This window comes from Mus caroli, unplaced genomic scaffold, assembly GCF_978045245.1.
Source record: "Mus caroli unplaced genomic scaffold, Mus_caroli_1 scaffold_9, whole genome shotgun sequence".
In the NCBI taxonomy this organism is placed as follows: domain Eukaryota; kingdom Metazoa; phylum Chordata; class Mammalia; order Rodentia; family Muridae; genus Mus; species Mus caroli.
In genome coordinates this window covers 115,894,967-115,916,663 of record NW_028227264.1, presented here as the reverse complement: position 1 = coordinate 115,916,663, position 21,697 = coordinate 115,894,967, and the positions used below count along the sequence as shown (strand labels likewise).

The window sequence follows — 21,697 nt, the reverse complement described above, 5'->3', positions numbered from 1 at the left end:
TATGCCTACTAACTCTGCCCGCTAACATAACTCCCAACACACATGTTAATTCTTCATAATTCCAACAAGCCTGTCTGCTTTGACAAAGCTATGGAGAAGGTGACATTTTTAATACCTCCCTTCATTCTCTTTGTTTCCCCCTGTTCCCGGGCACATGCTGACAATCTGTCAGGACCCTACATTGTTGTATCTCTGTTTTGTCCTCATCTTTCCTTTCAGGGATGTAGGCTATGCCAAGGGCATATTTCATAAACAGAGACATATTGATACTTCTAAGATGGGCTTTAGATGCTAGGCAGTGGGACATTAACTGGCTCTCCCATTTCTAGGTTTAATTTGCTTACCGTATAAAAATGTGACACATTATGGCATCTCATTTTACAAACTCCATGTTGGTATCTTGCTTCAAAAGGTTGATGATAGTTGGTGTCTCTAACAGGGAGTCTAACACTACTGATCATTCTCCACTAGTCTGGTGCCAAATATCTGAACTGCCCACAGAACCATCTATTTATTACTTTTGATCACTATAGCTTAAGCTGTGTAACTCTGATGTAAAGCCCTATCTAAAAAGTGAGTATTCCCCTCAGGCAATACCTAGAACTTCAACTCCAACGTTATTCTCTGTGTGTAGTAACTTACCATGCAATATTGATAGCATGCAAAGTGATGCAATATTGATTTTTCTAAAATAACTTCATATAGTACTCATTATTATTTTTAGCCCATATTTGGTCTTTCTTGAATTGTATTGCCCAAGTTAAAAATGAAAACCAAACCAAACCAAACCAAAAACAAAAGAAACAGCATGCAGAATGCCACCTGTAACTTCCCCATCACTTTGGCTGCCTCATCCAAAGAAACAATGTTTTGTTTAGTGTTACACATTGTCTCAATTTCTCCCAGAGTATTTTATTGTTGATACTTCTGGGTTCTGGTTTCTATAGCATTGCCTCTTGAGCCTCCAACCCGCTCCTCTCAGTGCCTTCTCCACTGCAGACACAGTGGCTTTTCTAAAGTAAGCTTAAAACCCACTCCTAAACATGTATTAAAGTCTGTGGTTTTATCGTTTTTCTTTTTTGTGTTTCTGAGGCTCAAGTTTTGCTACTTTCCACTAAACCAGAACAATTCAATTCCCCATGATCACAGAAAGGCTGATTCCTAATCTAGAAATGTCTCTCTCTCTGCTCCAGTCTCCTACGGCACTGCACACTGCTGGCTCTTACAGCTGGGAAGTCAGTTAAGAACTGTGTCACAGCCTCAACAGTCAGTCAGTAGGTAAGACAGGAGGTGTATCTAAACCTATGGCACTTCACTTTCGCACTGCAACCTTTTGCTCACAGTCAGCTGCTTGAGATAGCGCCATTTCCAGATACAGACCTAGTGCTTAGAATACCAAGGCGGAGTAAGAAGGAGCGGGCTTACCATGAATTCACTTTGAAGTAGGTGGGAACTTGCCACAACGTCCCTCAGCTGTGACCGTGTGAGAACTCGGCTGGCTGACTGCAGGTATTCCATGGCTACCTTCTCCCGGGGGGTTGAGACGGCCACAAAAGGTTCCACACTGCCCAGGCTACTCATGTCCAGTGTGAGAGATACATTGGAACCTCGTCTACATGGGGGAAAGAATGTTATTACATTTAAATATTCATGAATCTGTTTTATTATACATGAATTTTAATTTTTTTTTTTTGAGACAGGGTTTCTCTGTGTAGCCCTGGCTGTCCTGGAACTCACTTGAATTTTAAATTTTGGTCACACAAATTGTCTTTTTTTTTTTTTTTTTGTGCAAGAACACAGTTTGATGAGATTTTTCCAGAAATAAGGATCACATATGTAGTATATATTTGGTATCATGACTGACCATAGTTCTCTGAATTGAGAACATGTACTATAAGTTGTTAGTAAACATATTTGTTGCAGAAATGATAGGATGCTTAATAATTTTAAATGAATTTCAGAAAAAATGAAGACATTTGAATGGAGAAATCATATGTAATACAAAAGAATATGTATTTATATGTATGTCTGGGAGTTCAAAATAGATATCATAGTCGTTAAATGCTTTAGCCATTTGACAATATAGACATGCTTCAAAATAGCATATACTATACCATAAATAAATATACCTTTATTTGTTAATTAAAACATAAAAACATTAAAATCCCAATATCTACTATAATTTAAATTAGTGCATTAAAATAGAATGTTAAAGTTTTAAAACGTATATGTGAACATAAATTTCTATAGTGTGACTTATAGATAAACCCTTTATCTCAGGAGTTGATGGTGCATACCTGAAATTTTAGAGGTTAGGAGATAGAGGCAGGGGCAGAAGGCCAAGGTCATTCTCGGTTACATGAAAACTTTTGAGGCCAACCTGGGCCACAGAAGACTATCACAAACAAACAAGAACCAAATCAAGCAAACAAAAACCAACTTTGTACTTTACACACACGCACGCACACACACACACACACACATACATGAGGCATAGACACACACCCACACACAAATGCACAGATACACAGATTATCCATTTAATTTTATAAAACTTATAAGAGGCCATTATTACAGGCTTAGTTTCAGTTGATCTTTTCTTTATAATTTCCTTTCCTTTCCTTTCCTTTCCTTTCCTTTCCTTTCCTTTCCTTTCCTTTCCTTTCCTTTCCTTTCCTTTCTTTTTCTAGGAGGTAACAAGTGAAGTACTTCCCCTACACAGACCTTGGTGTATTGTGTGGAAGTGAGTCCCTCTTAGAAGTTCTATCAGCTGTGTGAAGTACAGCTATAAAGGAGCAGGTGACAACCAACAGCAGCTTGGGTGGCTGTCCCTACCAAACAGCATGAGAGGAAAGGAGACTGAATGAGGGCACAGAGACTGTCCCCATAATGGCTGTAACTTAAAGAGCACAGGGCTGTGAGTCAGGCCACTGCATATAGTGCCAAGTGTCTAGTGTCCTACAGAGGTGGAGAGCTGGGAGCAGAAGTTAAAACGCAAGAGGAAAGGCAGGGAAAGGAAATTCAGAGCCTTGATAGTTCCTCCAGATGGTGTGCCAGGCTCCTTTCTTTGTTTTAGGTTCTTGCTATTAGCTGAAATCCATGGTTTCTTGTGCTTCTGGGTAGAAAGTATACAGCTAAGAAGCATTAAAGGATGATTCTCCTTTCAGACCAAAAATTTTTATTTATTTTTAGAGAAAAAATGGTTTTTGAAGTGTTTGAATCCAGTGGTACTCGCCTTTAATCTTGTAGGAATTCCTGGTTCTGATTATGTTTTGTTTTAGTTTTAGTGTATTTGTGATAATTTGCTTTGCTGTCCGTCCTTCCGTCCTTCCTTCCTCCCTCCCTCCCTCCTTCCCTCCCTCCCTCCCTCCCTCCCTCCCTCCCTCCCTCCCTCCCTCCCTCCCTCCCTCCCTCCCTCCCAGAAAGGAGTTGGAAGATGCTGCTCAGGTTTGCTGGCCTTAAAGCATAATTCCATTCAATTTTCATCCATAATAGACAAAGCGTTCACAGTCTGTCAGTTGGGCGATATCCTGAGCTACAGAGGTTCAGTACACAGTGAGGTCTCTTCTGCCTATGGTGTCAGGGAAGATATGTGGAGGAGGGATCATTTGAATTGGGCCCTGGTTATCTGAGAGACAGCCTTGGAGGAGAAATGGTGTAGGGAAAGAACACAGGAGAGAACTTGCTCATCAAAGCAAGCCGAGCAGTCTGGGCTGGACTTTGGAATGGATTTGGGAATCTGGAGCCAGGTTTTGCAGAGGAGATGAGAGGGGCAAGGGTTGTAGAAACTGCCCAGCTCTCAGAAACCACCTAGACTAGCAGGGAAGACCATGGCATTGATGTCAACCCGTGTTCCTTTGGGCTTCTCTCACACACCCTGCCCATGCATGGAGACTCAGAGCCCCTCAGGTGCCATGGCTAAGTCCATTTGCTTTAATGAACAAGTTTTCTGAGGGGTCCAAGGTCAGCCAAGGGCTGTGGTACCCACTCAGTAAGGGAACCTGGCTTTGGCTTGGCAAGGGAAGGGAAAAGGAAACCAATATATTACATTTCTGTTCTTTGTCAAGATCTGTTGTAGAGTACTTTTGTGTATGGTATGCCAACATTCATAGAATTTTTTGGAAATACTGATTTCCCTATTTTACTAGTGGAAAAGAAAATAGCCATTTTTGAAACGCAGGTGTCAATCAGAGACTCAATTCATGTTAGAATATAAAACACAAGCTCTTTTTGCTTTGCCTCCCAAAGTGAGAGTGTGTTGGCAGGTCATGTTAGGCCACATGCGGAGTTGCAAGTCAAGTGTCTGGGAAGGGGAACAGTCAAGAACAGTGTGCAAATACAGATTTTTATCTTGAAAGCACTTTGGTTTGGCCTCAAATCTTGCCTGCCCACATCCTTGATGTGCTCTTCTTAGGGTTACTTGGCTTCCCTGCATCTCGTTTCTTTCTCTCTCTCTCTCTCTTTAAAAGTGAATAAAGAATTAAGTAGACTGTACTTAGAGAGTTACTATACAGGTAACATTCAAGGCATGATGTCAGTTGCTTTTAGAAAGTAATGCATGGACATTATTACATTTGGATAACAATGAACAAAATCCTTTAGAACTCCCACTTTTTGTATTTCTCTAAGGGATCTGTTTTAGGGCACATCTACTAGAACTGCAAATTGTCTTTTAATCAAGATTATACTTTAATGCTTTGAAATCAATGGCTGTAACCTACACATTTGCCACTGAAGACAAATACATTTTAGTAACCGATTGTCTTAAAATTTTTCTTTATTACGGCAAATCCATTTGCCCTAAGCCCTAGCTAATCTCACAGCGCTTCAGTTCACCACCTCAAACAATGTCTCAAAGTTCAACTATAGAATTAAATGTGCATAGGCTGACCCTACAAAGAGCCTTTGCCACAGAACAGCCTTATCGTGCTAACATCTCTCATATGCTTGCCATAAAATACGACGGTAGGATGTTGTTGACTTGGGAAAAAAAATTCTCTGCTTTTGTTAGTTCTTATTTTCAAGGAACAAACAATATTTACATGATTTGAAATATGGCGCCATTAGGAAACTGAATCAGAAGGATCAACTCACAAAAACTAACTGGCACATTTGGTGACCTGAAGTCTGCTTGGAATAAAGAGCTTAGCTATAGAGTCCCATTTTAATTTTTCCTGATGAAAAGCAATGTGTTCGCTGTGGGAATTTATAAAATTTAGATGTTTGAGAATGGAATTAAAGTAACTAATATGTATATTTTTTACTACTATTTAAATTGACTTTAAAATCTTTCTAGTTTATAGGGATCAACAGCAGTGACTAGTTGTGACAGTTCTGATCTCCTTGGTTAGAGAGATGGATGGATTCATTTATCTACACTGCTTAGTTTTAGATCTTTAGCTTTGAGAATCTTTTTAGCCCTATCTTTCCTAATTTTGATGTGGCACTAATATATTACCACTGTGTTTGTGCTGTGACATTGTTTCTCAGATACATTTTGTGGCAAATGCCAGTCTGTTGTTGCTTTAAAACATTCAAATTATTTAAAATGTATATCTAAGTCCATATGCATACTGATCTTTCTGAATACATAGTAGGACTTTGTTTTACATTTATTTACTCTGTGTGTTTCTATGTGCAATAGCACACATGTTAAGGGCAGAGAACAACTTTGGAGTCAGTTTTCTCCCTGCCTTTTGAGTTCTAGGGAAGGAGTTCTGCCCTGGTGGCAAGTTCTTTTACTCCACAAACCATCTTATCAGCCAAGAAAGGTATTCTTAAAAGAGTTAACCACACTGGTGGTTTGAATAAAAATGGTCCCAAAGGCCCATAGGGAGTGGCACTATTAGGGGGTGTGGCTTTGCTGGAATAGAAGTGTGTCACTGGGAAGGTCTCAGGAGCTCAAGCCAGGCCCAGAGACTCTCTCTTCCTGCTGCCTGCCCATCTGGATGTAGAACTCTCGGCTACCTGTCCAGCACCATGTCTGCCTGCACGCTGCCATGCTTCTCGCCATGATGATAATGGACTGAACCCATGAACCTTAAGACGGCTCCTAATTAAATGTTTTTCTTTATAAGAGTGGCTGTGGTCATGGTGTCTCTTCACAGCAATAGAGACCCCAACTAGGACAACCATTTAATCTATTAGTAATTTATTTGGGTGTATGGTCAAAGGTGAATTCCCAAGTCCTTTCTCTTCTCTTTTACTACCATGGGCTGTGATCTGAAGTGGAAAATATGACTTTATTAAACCAAGATAATATGAGCTCCTAGGAAATGTTACAAACCAGTGTGAGTGGAAGTAAAGACAGAATGTGATAATTCAAAGACAGAGCAAACCTTACGCTTGTAAAAATTAAAATTAAGTTAGGTTTAGAGGAAAAAAATCCATAAAAATAATAGGCAATCTAGACTTTTAATAACAGAGTGTGGAAGAGTACTAACAGGAGCTCTTCCTGAAAACTTTGCCTCTATTTTGCTGTGCAAGTGAGAAAAAAATATGGTTTAGACATTTTTACGCCAGTGGACAAAAGGGAACACAATAAAAAGACTTTATCAAGCTTGCCGGTAGCACCAATTATTATTTATGCCAAAAAGTAAATAGGAGGGAGGAAATTCAAAAGATACCAGTGCATACAATGGAAGGAAAAAGCAAATTCTTCAGGCAAGGTAAGAGAAATGCAGCAAGCAGCAGGCTAATTACAATTAAGCCAAAAGGAAAACACACATAAATATTATGAGCCAGGGCCACACTGATCTCAGCAAGGGAACATAAACAACTCTGTTGAAAACGTCCACGTCCGCACCACATTCTTAACAGCCACGAGGTGGGGAAGAAAACACTCCTAAAAACCCATGAGCACTTCAGCTGAGTGCTGGGCTAAGTCAGAGCCCACACATCTATTATCCTGGAAGGCGAGGACTTAACTAAGGGCCCTTGGAAGCTGGATTTTGGCAGAAGGGGGAGTTTCCATACAAGGTGCTCTCCTCACGCTGGCCTCTAGGCCAAGAAGGATAGGACTTCTAGCACGTTCTCACTCAGTGTCCTCCAAGAATTTAAATGAGGACAGAAGGAAAGGAAACAAACCCGATCACTCTGCCTGTGCTCTAGGCAAACGTGTGTCCCAATTATTACTTGAGGAAATGACAGGCCGGTGAGAAATGCTGGCAGCGGGTTATAGCCAAGCCTTGGAATAAGGATGGAAAAGCCCACAGCTCGAAGGTGGTTAAGACGGTGATGTGTGTAGAAATGTCTCCACAGTGCCCACATCTGAAAGGTGGACTTCACAGGTCTTCAGTCCAACGGTTGCTCCCTCTGCCTCACGACCACATCAAAACCAGATTTAATCATTAATGGTGAGCTTAAAGCCCTCTATACCTAACTTGGTATTTTAGTTCTTTTGATTCAAATTGTTCACATACTTAGTTTTCTAGGAGACACAATTACTAAGAAAGAAACTTAGGAAAGTAAATATTTGTTGCTTTGAATAGCAAAAGGAAGGTAGCGAGATGGGCCCGTCTCCCCGTGGGACTGGCTGTTTATAACTCCACATTCTGCCACTATTTTGTTCGAAGTTTTTTTTTTTTTCATTTTTTATTAGATATCCTCTTCATTTACATTTCAAATGTTATCCCAAAAGTCCCCTATACCCTCTCCTGGCTCTGCTCCCCAACCCACCCACTCCCACTTCCTGGCCCTGGCATTCCCCTGTACTGGGGCATATGATCTTCACAAGACCAGGGTCTCTCCTCCCATTGATGGGCGACTAGGCCATCGTCTGCTACATATTTGTTCAAAGTTTTAAGAATACTTAATTAACAATATGCCTCCCCACCCCACCCCAATCTCCCTACTTTCAAGTAAATTCTGGAAAGTCCCTTCTATCTGAATCACTTAGCAGATGAAAGAGTAACATTTTTATAAAAGAAAAAGAGACACAATCCTAAGAGATTTAAACTGTGACAACTGAAGTGTGTAGAAGTTGAAATAATAGGAGCAGGTATATGGTGGCTCATATAAAATTTTCCCAGAGGAAATCCTGCATGGAAGTCAGGAATGGAAGCAAGCATAAAGGATGCCTGCTGGGCATGGACTCTCGAGGATGAGAAGCAAATTTCTCTCTACACTACAGACTCTTATGATGTGGAGAGCATCGTCATTGTAGGAGAGGATGCAGTTCTGTCTCACTGCACTGGAAGAATCTTGGCTTCTCTGTGGAGTGACTACATAGAGAGGTTTCAAGCTTCTAGCGTGATACATCATCCTCCTGCCTCTGCCTCCTGGGTGCTGAGACTAAAGGCATGCCTACCACACCCAGGGAGTATTTGACATTTATATCTAATAAGTCAAGGCAAATTTATTATTGAAAAATTAGAATGATCAGTAGAACACCTAGGAAGCAGAGGCAGGTGGATCTCCGTGTGTTCAACATCAGCCTGGTCCAGACAGCGAGGTCCAGACAGCAGGACTGTCTGGCAGGCCTCTATATCAAAAGACTAAAACAAACAAACAAACAAACAAACAAACCAACCCAACAATACTCCCCCCCCACACACACAACCACATCCCACACACGTATGTGGGAAGTATAGATATGGGAAATATAGAACATAAACTTGTTACATGAAGTTCTAGTCTCTGGCCTTGGAAAATGATTCTATCAATGCTTTGTCATATGACTTATACTTCCTTGGTCTCAGACTTTCTAGATTGCCACCCCAAATAATGACAACCACTGGGTTAATTCACACTATAAAAGGTAAAGAAAGATAAATATGTCATTTTTTTCCCTCAGCTTGTTATCCTATACAAAAAACACTTGTGTGAGTAACTGTAATGATAGCCATATGGTAATGCTGACCTCACACTGTGTTGAGAGAGTTATGTGAGATCTAGGGGTGTAGAGGAATTTTAATCCAGCAACATGTCTGCTCTGGCTAGAATACAGAAATGCCTTTAATCTCAGGACTCAGAGGCAAGCAGATCTCTGAGTTCAAAGCCAGCCTGGTATAGAATAAGTTTCAGGTAAAGAAAAGTTAGGTTCAGGTGTGGTGGGACATACATTTAATACCAGCATTCAGGGGATAGATGTATGCAGCTCTCTGAGTTCTAGTCAGTCAGTTCCATTGAGTCAGTGATTTGGGGGTGGGGGTGGTGATGGCAGTGGGGAGTCAGAGAGAGAGAAAGAGAGAGACAGATAGAGAGACAGAGGAAGTAGGCAGTTTTACTGGGACAGTTTTACTGAGACAGGTTGCAGGTGAAGACAGAGCAAGCTAGAGAATGAAAAAGAGCCAACGAATGAGAACAGATTGCCAGTTAGTCTGAGGCCAAGCAGGGCAAGTCAGCCACAAATAGAGTTTGACTCCGTCAGCTTGGAGAGGAGGCTGGGCTGCAATAGCTGAGTTGAACCAGCCAGCCAGAGTTCAGAAAGAGCTAGAAAGGGTGAGCTTATTCCTCAGTACCTCTGGAGGACAGGTCCACGAGGTGAATGAGAGTTACTGTTTCACATGGGGGCATGCACTGGAGTATTAGAGGAAGGCAGAGTCGGGAGAACTGGGCCCAGTTGGTTATGCAGAGTGGTCAGCTCTGAAATCATACAAGTGATTGTCACAAAGATTTGAAGGACAGTCACCAAAAACGTCAGAGGTTAGTCCATTTATGATTGGGGATAGTTTCTTCATTTTAAAGTTATCATCTACTGTAGTCTTTGTCCAGCTCCTCTGATGTAATGCTTCGTATTCCTGGACATTTCTCCAGCCTCTGCCTGTCTATGCTTGGGGAGGCAGTGAACTACATCTACATTCAGATCTGTGTCTTTGAGATTCATACCCCCACGTGTAGGAGCTCTTCCCAGAACAATTTTCCTAATATATTCCTAATACACACATGGCATATTCACCAGAAATAATTTTTCTCTGCAGTGAGAACAGCTTGAGGCTGAGATATGAGCTTCAATTCTTTCTCTGTACCCCTTAGAATGTGGAGAGGTACACTCTCATTGTCTGTGTAGACAGACGGTGGTCACAAGGAAGTGCGAGAGGGCAGTGCTATCTGATGGCTTGCACAGTGCTCCCAGACATGTGTAAACTGAAGGATCACTTTAGATGAGCACTTTACAGTTTCCAGTAAAACCAGCTGTGGCAGCACACACTCATAAGCCCAGCATTGGAGACGCTCAGGCAGGAGGCTAATGTAAGCTGTGCTATAACCACCAGGCCACCTAGAACAGCATACCAAGACCCCGTACGAAGAAAAAAATGAATGCATAAGATACAATAAAATAAGTAAAAAAAAATTAGTGATTTTTGGACTGTGCAGGTACAGAAAAAGCTATTTTTAAGATTTCGTGTAAAACTTGTATAAATATCCATGAAGTTTTAGTTGTAACATCCCGAAGACCCGGGATGATTGCATGCATACAAAAGACAGGAGAAGCACTGCGCTGTTTCCACATCAAGAATGATTAGTCTGTGTCAGCTTCTGGCGTTTGGTATTGTTTTGGCTGTCACTCATAATGAGGAGGTTGTTTCCATTTTAAAAAAGGAACAGAATGTCGGTAATTCCAACTTTAGTTCCTAAGTTTAGGTTTTTTTCATTCATAAGACGATAACAAAGAAATTCGACCTCAATGAAGAAAACAATCTTTTTAAAATGAGAAATCTGAATTTCAGCTGGTTTGTATATAAGCATGAACATGGATATAGATGCATATATATATATACACACATGTATATATATACATATATATATAGTCAATATTTTGTAAGTAGCACATATATTCCCCATTTGTTTATACAACTACCAAGAAATCCATTCAGTAATGACCATCTGCCATTACAACCATCCACTGACTTCAGCTAACTCATGAATCATCAGAAAGTATGCATTTTTTCTTTTCTTTTAAAAAAAAAATAACAGCTTTCAACAAAGTGGGAAAGGTAGAGAAATTTCTTAATCTGGTGGAAGTCAAGAGCACAAAAGCCCCACAGGTCACATTTGCTTAACAATGAAAGATTCAGACCTTTCTAGGCAAAATAGTCTTGAAAAAGAACAGAGGTAGAAGACTCTCATTTTATTCTGAGTTCAAAATGTCTACAAAGTTACCCTAACCACCACCACTACCACCATCACCAGCAGCAGCAACAGCAGCAACAAAAATAAAAGAGGTTATCATATAGATTTAAAGACGATGGAAGGGAATTAGGAATCCATAGCTCAACAAGAAGAGAGACCCAAAATAAAAGTACAAAGAGACGCTGCTGCAAATGCCATATGAAGTCATAAAGAAGGGAGTGAAGAGAAGCCGGAATGAAGGCAGAAGGAAGCGCTGGTGAGATTTCCTGGAACCCGGAGCTCTCACCTACTGCTACTTGGAGAGTGAATGGTCTAACCTTGGCAGAAGAGCCATAAAGCTTCAAAACGCTAAGCCCGAGGTTCTGCGTTAGGTCCTCTGTGTATCGGTTATGGGTGTTAGGCAAGCGCTCTGTGACTGAACTGTAACCCCCAGGGCTCAGGCTACTTTTTATCTTGAGGCAAGTTCTCACTAAGTTGTGTATACTGGTTTGAACTAACTCCCCCTCCCTCCTTTCTCCCCTCCCCCTTCCCCTTCCTCTTCCCCTCCCTTCCCCCCCTCCCTTCCCTCTCCCTTCTCCCCTCCCATTCCTCCTTTTGCCTCTTCCCTCTTCCCCTCCTCCCCTCTCCCCCCTCCATCTCTCTCACCCACATGGACCTTGGATTTATGATCCTTCTGCCTCAGTTTCCAGAACTCTGATATTATAGGCTAGGTAGGCTGTGGCACAAATTCTTTCCAGTCTTTATACCAAATCCCTAAACTTGTTTTTAGTTATAGGAGAGAAACATTTATAAAGTTACTTTTCACAAATTAAAAAAAAAATTGTCCTATAACAGAATGATTTGTGTTAAAGAGTAGCGGATGCAAACCATATGCAGGTTGGTATCTGCCATCCCAGGACCTGGGAGGCAGAAGCAGGCAGGAGTATTTGGAATTCAAGGCCAGCATGGAATACATAGCTAGAGCTTATCTATCGACTGATTGATTGATTGATAGATTTTGAGGCAAGGTCTCTAGTCCAGGCCGACCTCAAATTCCTTTTGTAGCCGAAGAAACCTTGAACTTCTGATCTTCCCCCATCTATTTCCCGAGTGCTGGGTCTACGGGTATGTGCCACCACATTTGATTTATGCAGAGCTGAGGATTGAACCTAGGGCACCATGAGTGCCAAGCAAGCACCCTACCAACCGAGCTACACTGTCACCCTCAGCCTCTGTCTTACAATTAAGCAGGCCCGCAATATCAGCATTCAGAAGACAAAGGCAGGAGGATCATTTATTGAAAGTCAGCCATGCCTGCTTTGAGAGTTTGAGACAAGCTAGGGTTTCATTAGATTCTGACTTAAAAAAAAAAAAAAAGGAATTACTTCTAAGGTTGAAGTCTATGCACCTTAAAAGGACCTGATCTTGTCTAATATCCATCACAAGTTCTACAAGATCTCAGTTATTTGATATAAGAAGCAGATGGCTGGGCTGCAGGGATGACTCACTAGTTAAGAGCATAGGATGTTCTGCGGAAGGACTTAGGTTTGATTCCTAGTACCACATTCCAGCTAACAAGCATCTGCAACTCCCATTTCAGGGGATCCTACACCCTCTCCCCACCTCTGGTGCCACCAAACATATATGGTATACAGACATACATGCAGTCAAAATGCCAATACACATAAAATTAAATTAAGAAAAAAGAAACAAATAGCTGTCATTACCAAGACACCCCAAAATCTACCTTTACCTAAAATGAACTCTCAGTAAAAATTATGAAAATCTGCTGTTTCCAAAGTTTCCCCAAATGTTCAGCCAAGAACAATAATTTACTTGAATACCCATTCCTGTGTTTGTTCTGTGTTCATTGAAAAGGGCACCACCCACAGATGCAACTGTGGGCTTTGCTCACTGAGGCACTTGGTGAATAAACCATGGTGACCTTCGCCCTCTAGGGGGCCGCTGGCCTCTCACCTGGGAATTGCAGAGTAGGGAGTGGCTTCCCTTTGGTGAGTGAAGAGTCAGTGACAATATTTAAAGCTCCATCACTCCTCAGGTGGAAGGAAGGAAGGAAGGGGCCAATTACCTGGAAAGGTTGTGCTCCTGATAAAATGTACCCTCCTACCACCATGATTGCCGTCCCAACAGTATAAACACACAATCATGTTATCACTGCCGTCTGAGATAAGGATGGAAGTTTAAATATAAATTATTGACGGGAGTTGCCAATAGTTAAAATAGGCTTTTTCCCCACTCAAGTGGCTGAGGCTTGTCACCTGGATGCAATTTGTAATAACTCCTTATTATTCTTGGGTCTTTCCTCACCCATCCACAAGCAAGATAATTGCAAGATAACCTTAAAGTTCAAGGGTCCTTTGCCTCAGAGTGAGCATCACCCTTGGTGGGCAGGATACAGAATTGAAACCTTTTCTATGCTTCATGGACTACATTGTATCCAAAGAGCAGGACCGACCTGGTATTTGTCATGAAAACCACACTTTGATGCTTCCAACAGGAGACACGGCCCTTTCCTTTCTAGAAATAAAAATACATACTTCAGCCAAATAAACAGAATGAAAAAATTATCCGCAAACAACTTCTGACTAACGTTTTAGAAGCAGTTAACAACTTTGGTCTAAAATTAGAATCATGTTTACACTCTTGTTGAGGTGTGGTTTGTATTCCATAAAGTTCACAATTCTAAAGTGCAGAACTGAGCACATTTAGAATAGTCACTGAGTTGGATTAGATGAATCACAGGCCAGGCGTGGCTGCACATGTCTTTAATCCTAGCGCTGTGAGTTCAAGGCCAGCTAGGTCTATATCATGAGTTCCAGGAGAGAGAGAGAGAGAGAGAGAGAGAGAGAGAGAGAGAGAGAGAGAGAGAGAGAGAGAGAGAGAGAGAGAGAGAGACAGAGAGAGAGACAGAGAGAGAGACAGAGAGAGAGACAGAGAGACAGAGAGACACAGAGAGAGACACAGAGAGAGAGAGAAAGAAGAAGAAGGAGGAGGAGGAGAGGGAGGAAGAGAGGGAGGGAGAGAGGGCGGGAGGGAGGAGACAGTAAAATTTTAAGACATTTTCCTCATCCTTAAAGGAAACCCTCCCCACCCTTGGCTCCCTCTACACATGCCTTAGATATGTCATCGACTTTCTGCAGTTACAGGTTCATTCAATGAATGTTTCGTAGTAATGACGATTGAGCCTAAGGCCTTGTACATGCTAAGCAAGAACTGGATCCCTGAGCTACAGCCCTGCATTCACTTATTTGGGCCCCTTTCCTGCACCTGGGATCATGGAGTTAGCTGTCTGCCTGACTCCTGCTACTTGGCATACTGCCCTTAAGGTCCCTACATATTGTAACACTTACAAGTCCTCCATTACTTTCCAAGTAAGATGTGGCTCATCTGGCTTTTAATTGATGGATATTTGTGTTGTTCTATTTTTTTTAAAGTATTATAAATTGTTCTACTATATTTAGATATAAGTTCTCATGGCATACATTTTATTTCTTCTGGGTATATGTCAGCAATACATTGGTTTGCTATGCATCCAATCAGCCTATGCTGCCCATGGTTGTTCTCCTCCTCTTCCTCCTCCTCTCCCTCCTCCTCCTCCTCCATCTCCTCCTCTTCCTCCCTCTCCTCCCCCTCCTCTTCCTCCTCTTCTTCCTCCCCCTGTTCCTCCTGTTCCTCCTCCTCTTCTTCCTTCTCTTCCTCCTCCTCCTCCTCCTCCTCCTCCTTCTTTCTGGTGACAGAACCCAGGCTTTGGGCATGCTCCGTGAGTCCTCTACTGCTGAGCTATACCAGAAGCCCCAACATTTCTGTTTTTGAAGTGCTGTCAAATGTTTTTTCCAAGTGGACAGACTACTTATCATTCCTAGGAACAACATATTAAGTTTCTAATTTCTTCACATCCTTGTCCCTTTACAATACAGCCAATTATTATTATTTTTATTAGTAGTAGCATAGCAATCCAAGAGAAGGAAAAGTGGATTTTCAATGGGGCTTCAATTGCATTTTCTTATAATTAATTATGCTGATGATATTTTTTGTATCTACCAGTCATTTGTTTATCTTCTAAGAAGAAATGCTTATTCTGATTTTTGCTTAATTTTAACTTGCCTTGCCTTCTTTTTTAGTTCTAAAGCTCTTTACATACGATAGAGAGTAGATCTTTATCAAACACATGATTTATAGTGATTTCCTTCTATCTCAGTTGTCTTCTGATTCTCTGTGGTGGCTAATACCTTTATGTGCCGTCAGGACCGAGACACAGATGTGCATTACTTTAGCTATTGGGAGTATTTACATGAGAGTGTTTTGGATGAAATCAACATTCAAACCAGTATATTAGCAAATCAAATTGACCTTCATAATCTATAACTAATAAATTAGGCATAGTAAGAGATCAGTAATGACTAACAAATATCAGTGCACTGTAACCATAGATACAAGACTGTAGTATTGCTCTCAAGACCTCTTATTGCTTGCCCTTCATATCTGGTGATGTGAGCTGGTGCACCCTTTATTGTTGAGACAAGGTGAGCTAAATAATGTAGGCATTGGAATACGGTGTGAGGCGAGCATAGAAGGGCTGTCTCAACACCAGCATGGGGTATTGCATTGTGTATACTACACACATATACACATACAAATACACACATACATACACACACACAAACACATACACATACACACACACAAACACACACACACAAACACACACACACAAACACACACACACACAAACACACAGACAGACAGACATACACACATTTAAAGATGAAATAAAAAATTTCTTTATGGTTCACCTGCTTTATATATGAAGGCATCTGCTTTTTGAGCCTTATTGTTATGGGTTGTGACTATTTTATGAAGACAACGTCACTTTCGTTTCAGCAACAGTCTTCGGCAATCTAAATCCTTAGGGTTTTTCTCTATTGTAAACAGGGCGAAATGCAGACAAATCCCTAAAGTTTTATAATGATGAGGGATTTAAATTTGTCGATGGAACATATTCATATCAGTTTGTATATATTAAAATAAAATAGGAAATGTGACTTCTGGACTTTTTTTTTGCTTCCATGTATCCGAGTTATCAAAGTCTATCAAAGCAATGTATCAAATGCATCAAAGACACATTTTCTATCCAAGCCCCTGTGTCAGACGAGGACATGCAGAAAAGTGTGAACGCAATAATTAAAAAAAAAAAAAAACAAACTGAAATGCTTAGGACAGTCTGTTCAGAGGGACAGAGCTCATTAAGGGAATGCCACAGGCCAGTTCCTGGAGTTCAGCTCCACACCTAACAAATTCCAAAAGTTCTTCAGACCTAAGCAAGTCAAAATACACTACGGAAATAATTTTTGACAAGAACTCTTGGGCTGAGCTTTAAGCAATCAGTATCTAGCCAGGACAGGAATCACCCAGTATCCTGTGGAGGGAAACAGCTGACGTGAGACCCACGTCGCTCGCCTTCCCTCTCCTAATCAGGCTTTCTAATGTACTGCCAATTTACCCCGAGGCTGTCCTCGATAAGGCCTCAGGGTTACTGGAATCCAGGGTTCACCAATGTGAAGTCCCGGGGTGTCGGGCTGCATCTTTTCTTGGAGTGTCTTTCTCCAATGCAATTGTGCTTCCTGGAGAAAGTTCTTTTCAGCTTGAGTCCTAAAGTAACCTATAACCCCCATCCCCCACTAAGTTGCATATTTTTCTACAGAGAGAAGAGGGCAGAAGTCTTTTTTTTTTTTTGTAGACTGAGCAGCTTAGAGACGTCCAAGCACTATATAGAACACAGAGAAGGAATGGTCAGAATCCCTTCTCGGGGATGCCGAATGACAGTCTTAGGGGCTGCAGGCTTAAGTAGGAAGCCCTGCTTGGCGCATTTGGGTCTGAACCAGTGCAGTGCCCCCTCTGGATGTCAATTAGGGACAAATGGGAGGAGAGCTTTTTGGTGGCTCCTTTCCGGCCTTGGAATCCTTATAGGGCCCTTGATCCTTGTTTATTTTATTTGGCTTTAAATCTTAGAAGGGTTACAAATGTCTCAGGTAGGGTTTTGAAGGCAGAAAAACAGCTGCTTTAATGTTCTTTAAAACAAAAGAAAAATCTCCCGCTGTCTGTGTGGCTCACCGGCGCCTCCTATAGGTGGGAGGCAGGAAGGCAGCACAGATTATAAAATCTAAGTTCCGTTCATAAGATACACCGAGGAAATGATACTCTCTGTGTAATGCACACAGACATGGGCACACAAGGCTTTTCTAGTGCACACTTCTAGTGCTCCCTCTGCACATGGATCCCAGTTGCCATTCTTTTGTTGTTCTGGGGGCATTTTCTGTAGCACTAAAACTAGGCCTTGAGATGTTCTCCTACACTTGAATATGCTCAACAAAGGGTTGTATTTCCTTGCTCTCTTGTAGATCCCAAACAATGTGACTTCCTGAAAGTCAAAGGTCAGATTTGGGAAGTCACTGGTCAGCAAGAGCATCTATATAGATTCAGTGTAACTTCTTTTTATCCTAAGCACACCAAGAGAAGTTAATATTTGTTTTTTTTAAAGAGTATATATTGCATAAACTATATTATTAAAAAAAACACTGGTCATAACACATTTCCTGAAAGAAACCCATTGCACACATGTATGGTCTCTGTAGCCTGGCTATACAAAATCTTTTATTTATTATTTGGTAACTTTTGTTAAAAGTCCTAAGGCTCTCAGCTTTAGGGGTGAGAACAATACAGGGGAGACCAATGGAATGGTTTTGGTCTGCCGGTTGATCAACATTATACAGTGTGAAATTGCTGGCCAGGAATATCTAACAGCCACGGGACATGGCATCTCACTTGGGACACTGCCATTGTAAGCCACCCTCTGCGCATGCTCCTCTCCATGGTCAATGGAGTCCTGGGCAAGAAGAACAGGTACACTGCAGATTGTTCCTGTTCACAGAAATTCTCAGGCAAATCAGAAGAGGAACTAATAGGAGTGTGCAAGCGTGCGAGCGAGCGTGGGAGCATGCGAATGTGTGTGTGTGTGTGTGTGTGTGTGTTTACATGCGGAGGGAGCACATGTTAGCTTTTCAGCATCCTTAGATGACTACAGCAAATCGCATGTGGTCTGACTGCTTACAAGTATTTATTGTATGTCTCGGAACGATCTTGGCTGTCGGTAAAACTGGGGTTATGGTTCTTCCAAGCTCAGAAACACATGGCAACGTTTTCCCAGGCATGAAACATTGATTATTTTACTTGTCTGAGTAGTATACTGCCATATACAAGCAAATGGACGGGTATCTGTGGAGAGCCTTCAGTCGGCAAGACTTCACTGAGGAGCACTAGCTAGGATTCTCCAATGACTCCATAGCCTGAATCAACTCTGGCTTTAGATGCCTCCAAAGACTGGGGTGGAAAAAAGTACTGAGAAATAGGAACAAACTCATGGTTTGTTCCCCAGATAATCCATCCCTGGATGGATGAACGAGCATAGCACCTTTGGAAAATTTACCCCGTGCAGGATCCACCAAGGACACCTTCCTACGTACTTTCCTGTCTTCTCACTACCACTACCCAGGGTACTTTGCGATCTTGTGCCTAGGCCTGACACTGGCCTCGGGTGAATAAGAATATGTTTCCTGTGTAAAAGCACAAGACATTTTAGGAACAGGAAAGGCCCGTCCGGTCCAACATACCTGCCCTTTTTAGGTTTATCTCAATGTCACCTTCGTTCATCTTAGACACACATTTCTCACGATCCCTATCATAAAATTAGACGTGCCTGTTAATATCATTATCTTTAAAACAAGTAATTTCTGAAAACATTTTGGAAGCCTGCTGGGAGTTTTTAACTTTTCTATTTTATGGAGACATAAACTCCCAAGTTTGAAAGCAGAGACTCCAGAGAAGTTTACTTTTAGGGTTGGGAAGGTCAGCTCACTTGATTTTATTATACACGCTTACAATTAGGAGTTGGTTTATTCGTTATGTTCTGGAAACCAGCATTTTCTGTCAAGCATTTGGAGATAAGAGGTGTGTTCCCGAGAACAGACTCTCTCCTCACAGGAAGAGAATCTGTAGGAGGCCAAGTTCACAAACATCACAGACCTGTTTAAAAGCTTAGCATTCTTTGAGCTCCTTCCTGGACTGTTTCCCTGTTCACATCTGGAATTTACAGGAGGGTGAAGGAAGCTACGCTCACCATCATAAAGAAGGTGGGAAGTTTATTTCACAAGTCAAAGATGCACACTTTCAATCAAAAAGCCCGAAGAGAGCCTCCTGTTCAGGATCTGGGGGGCAAGGGTCCTTAGCAACATTTGGTCCGTGTCTGCAAAGCTTATGTACTTTGTTTTCAATCTTTAGCCCTTACAGGTCAACAAACACCGAGAAGACACCGAAGCTGTCTGCCAGATGTCCACCACTGATTAATTTGTCTTAAGTTCAGCCAAAAGGGAAGAAAGTGTGACAGGCGGAGCTGGAACAGCAAACACAATCAACATCTGACCAACCAAGGCTTCCTGTCACCTTGGGAACAAAATTGATTGGCTCTGGCTTCCTGTATACAAGCTAAAAACCAGTAGCAACTGGAGTAACAAGAGCAAACCACAGATAAGAGACGTGGAAATCAAACCACGTCGTATCACCAACACTTCAGCTTGAAGGCCTGAGCAGAAGGCTCGTGGGATAACTTCTGAGAGCAATTTTCAAAACCGATTTTACATGTAAAGTAGATTGATATCTTCTAGTTTTTCATATTTTTGGCATTTTGAAATCTATAAAAAGGACACAAACTTAAATTTCTGCTAGGGTCATTTCAAAAGAACTCATGATTTCCTTGTCTTTAAAAAGACCAAACCAAACCAAACTTTACTGATATACTGGAGTGTTTTCTTAGGTTTTGCTTTGGTTCTGTGCCCTGAAAAATAAATTTTCCCTACAAATCACAGGCTACTATAAATGCTGGAAATATGTGGTCATATGAGATAAGATAATAAAAGCATCAATGTTTGCTCTTTTGTTCGTTTTATAATTTTCCTAACTCTTTGGCTGCTATAATCATCTGCATTAGAATAATGTTAAAAGGTATTTTTTTTTTGTTAATGAACAAAACAATGAATTTCACTATGACATTTTCTACATACATATCATTATTCACTATGACATTTCCTACATACATGTTGTATTTGCATCCCTCCTTCATGACCCTCAATAGTTCCTCCTCTCCCATCTTGCTAGTTGTAAGGCTAAAGCTACACTGTGTATATGAGAAAACACATGTTATTAAAATCTTGGTATTAATATAGTGGTATGTGCTGGCCTTCTCTAATTCTATCTGTTTTTTAGGCTGTATTGGATTCTGAAATGCTATTCCCTGCTGTTTTATCCATTCATTTAAAAGCATTTATTACACACGTGAATATGTAGAGTTACACCTATAAGCAGAATTATAATTCGTGAGGTAGCTTGATTGATTTGTGCCTTACTTTAGAAAAGATTCACACAGAGGGGTGTCCTAACATTAGACAACTTTACAAAGAGACACATTCAAGTGTTTGCGGGATCATGAAATAGGAAAGCAAAAAATGTCCGCAAAATATGCTTCCTTTGAAAGTTTGAGCCAGTCACAAAATGACCTCTTTTTGTAAGAGTTATTTTTGCATGTTATGTAATATATACTTTTTGTTCTTCCCACTTCAGAACCACTCTCATACTTCACTCATAAGTAAGCATAATTACAAAGTGTTCCTCATATTTACAATTTCAGAACGCATGATACCTGGTACCAACCGTGGGGAAGGGTGGGTTCTGGAGTGTGGCATCCCGTATATTTTCTCTTTTGTAGAGCGAGGAGACGTCTCTGTGTCGCCACAGGTGCCCCTCATCATTCATCTAGAATTGGTCCCAGTATCTCCCACAGATACAAACCCCTGAATCTGCTCAAGTCTCTGAGACACAGGTGAGTGACTGACACTTAACTGTCTTCATCTTTAAATTGCCTCTAAATTGCTCATCACACCCAATGAGATGTAAATGCTCTGTATGTAGTTGCTACACTGTATTGCTTAAGGACCAACACTGGAAACAATCTGTAAGTGCTCCTAAAGATGCAGTCCAAACAGTTTGTCTCTGCAGTTATTGGAATCTAGAGATGCAAACCGCTGGTGTGAAGATACAGTTGTGGTTCTTTTTTTTTTTTATTTCTTTCTTTTTTTCTTTTTATTAGATATTTTCTTTATTTACATTTCAAATGTTATCACCTTTCCTAGATTCCCCTCCGAAACCCCCTATCTCCCCCCCCCACCTCTGCTCACCAACCCACCCACTGGCCCTGGCATTTCCCTATACTAGGGCATAGAACCTTCACAGGACTAAGGGCCTCTCTTCCCATTGATGACTGACTAGGCCATCCTCTGCTACATATGCAGTTAGAGCTATGAGTCCCACCATGTGTTTTCTTTGGTTGGTGGTTTAGTCCCAGGGAGCTCTGGGGGTACTGGTTAGCAACACTCCTGGCATATTCCCAGAAGATGCTCTAACATGTACTAAGGACATATGTTCCACTATGTTCATAGCAGTCTTATTTATAATAGCAAGAAGCTGGAAAGAACCCAGATGTCTCTCAACAGAGGAATGGATACAGAAAATGTGGTAC

The 21,697-nt window shown here is 41.3% G+C and overlaps 1 protein-coding gene across 4 annotated transcripts in view; it reads right to left on the bottom strand.

The window, feature by feature from the left end:
• Window positions 1–21,697, bottom strand: part of Ptprr (protein tyrosine phosphatase receptor type R) — a 250,012-nt gene that overhangs the window by 47,129 nt on the left and 181,186 nt on the right. For all 4 annotated transcript variants that reach the window (XM_021174212.3, XM_021174213.3, XM_029482860.2 and 1 more), the window contains one exon: window positions 1,426–1,612. In XM_021174212.3, the coding sequence (XP_021029871.1) occupies window positions 1,426–1,612 (187 nt within the window). The remainder of the gene's footprint in view (window positions 1–1,425; window positions 1,613–21,697) is intronic.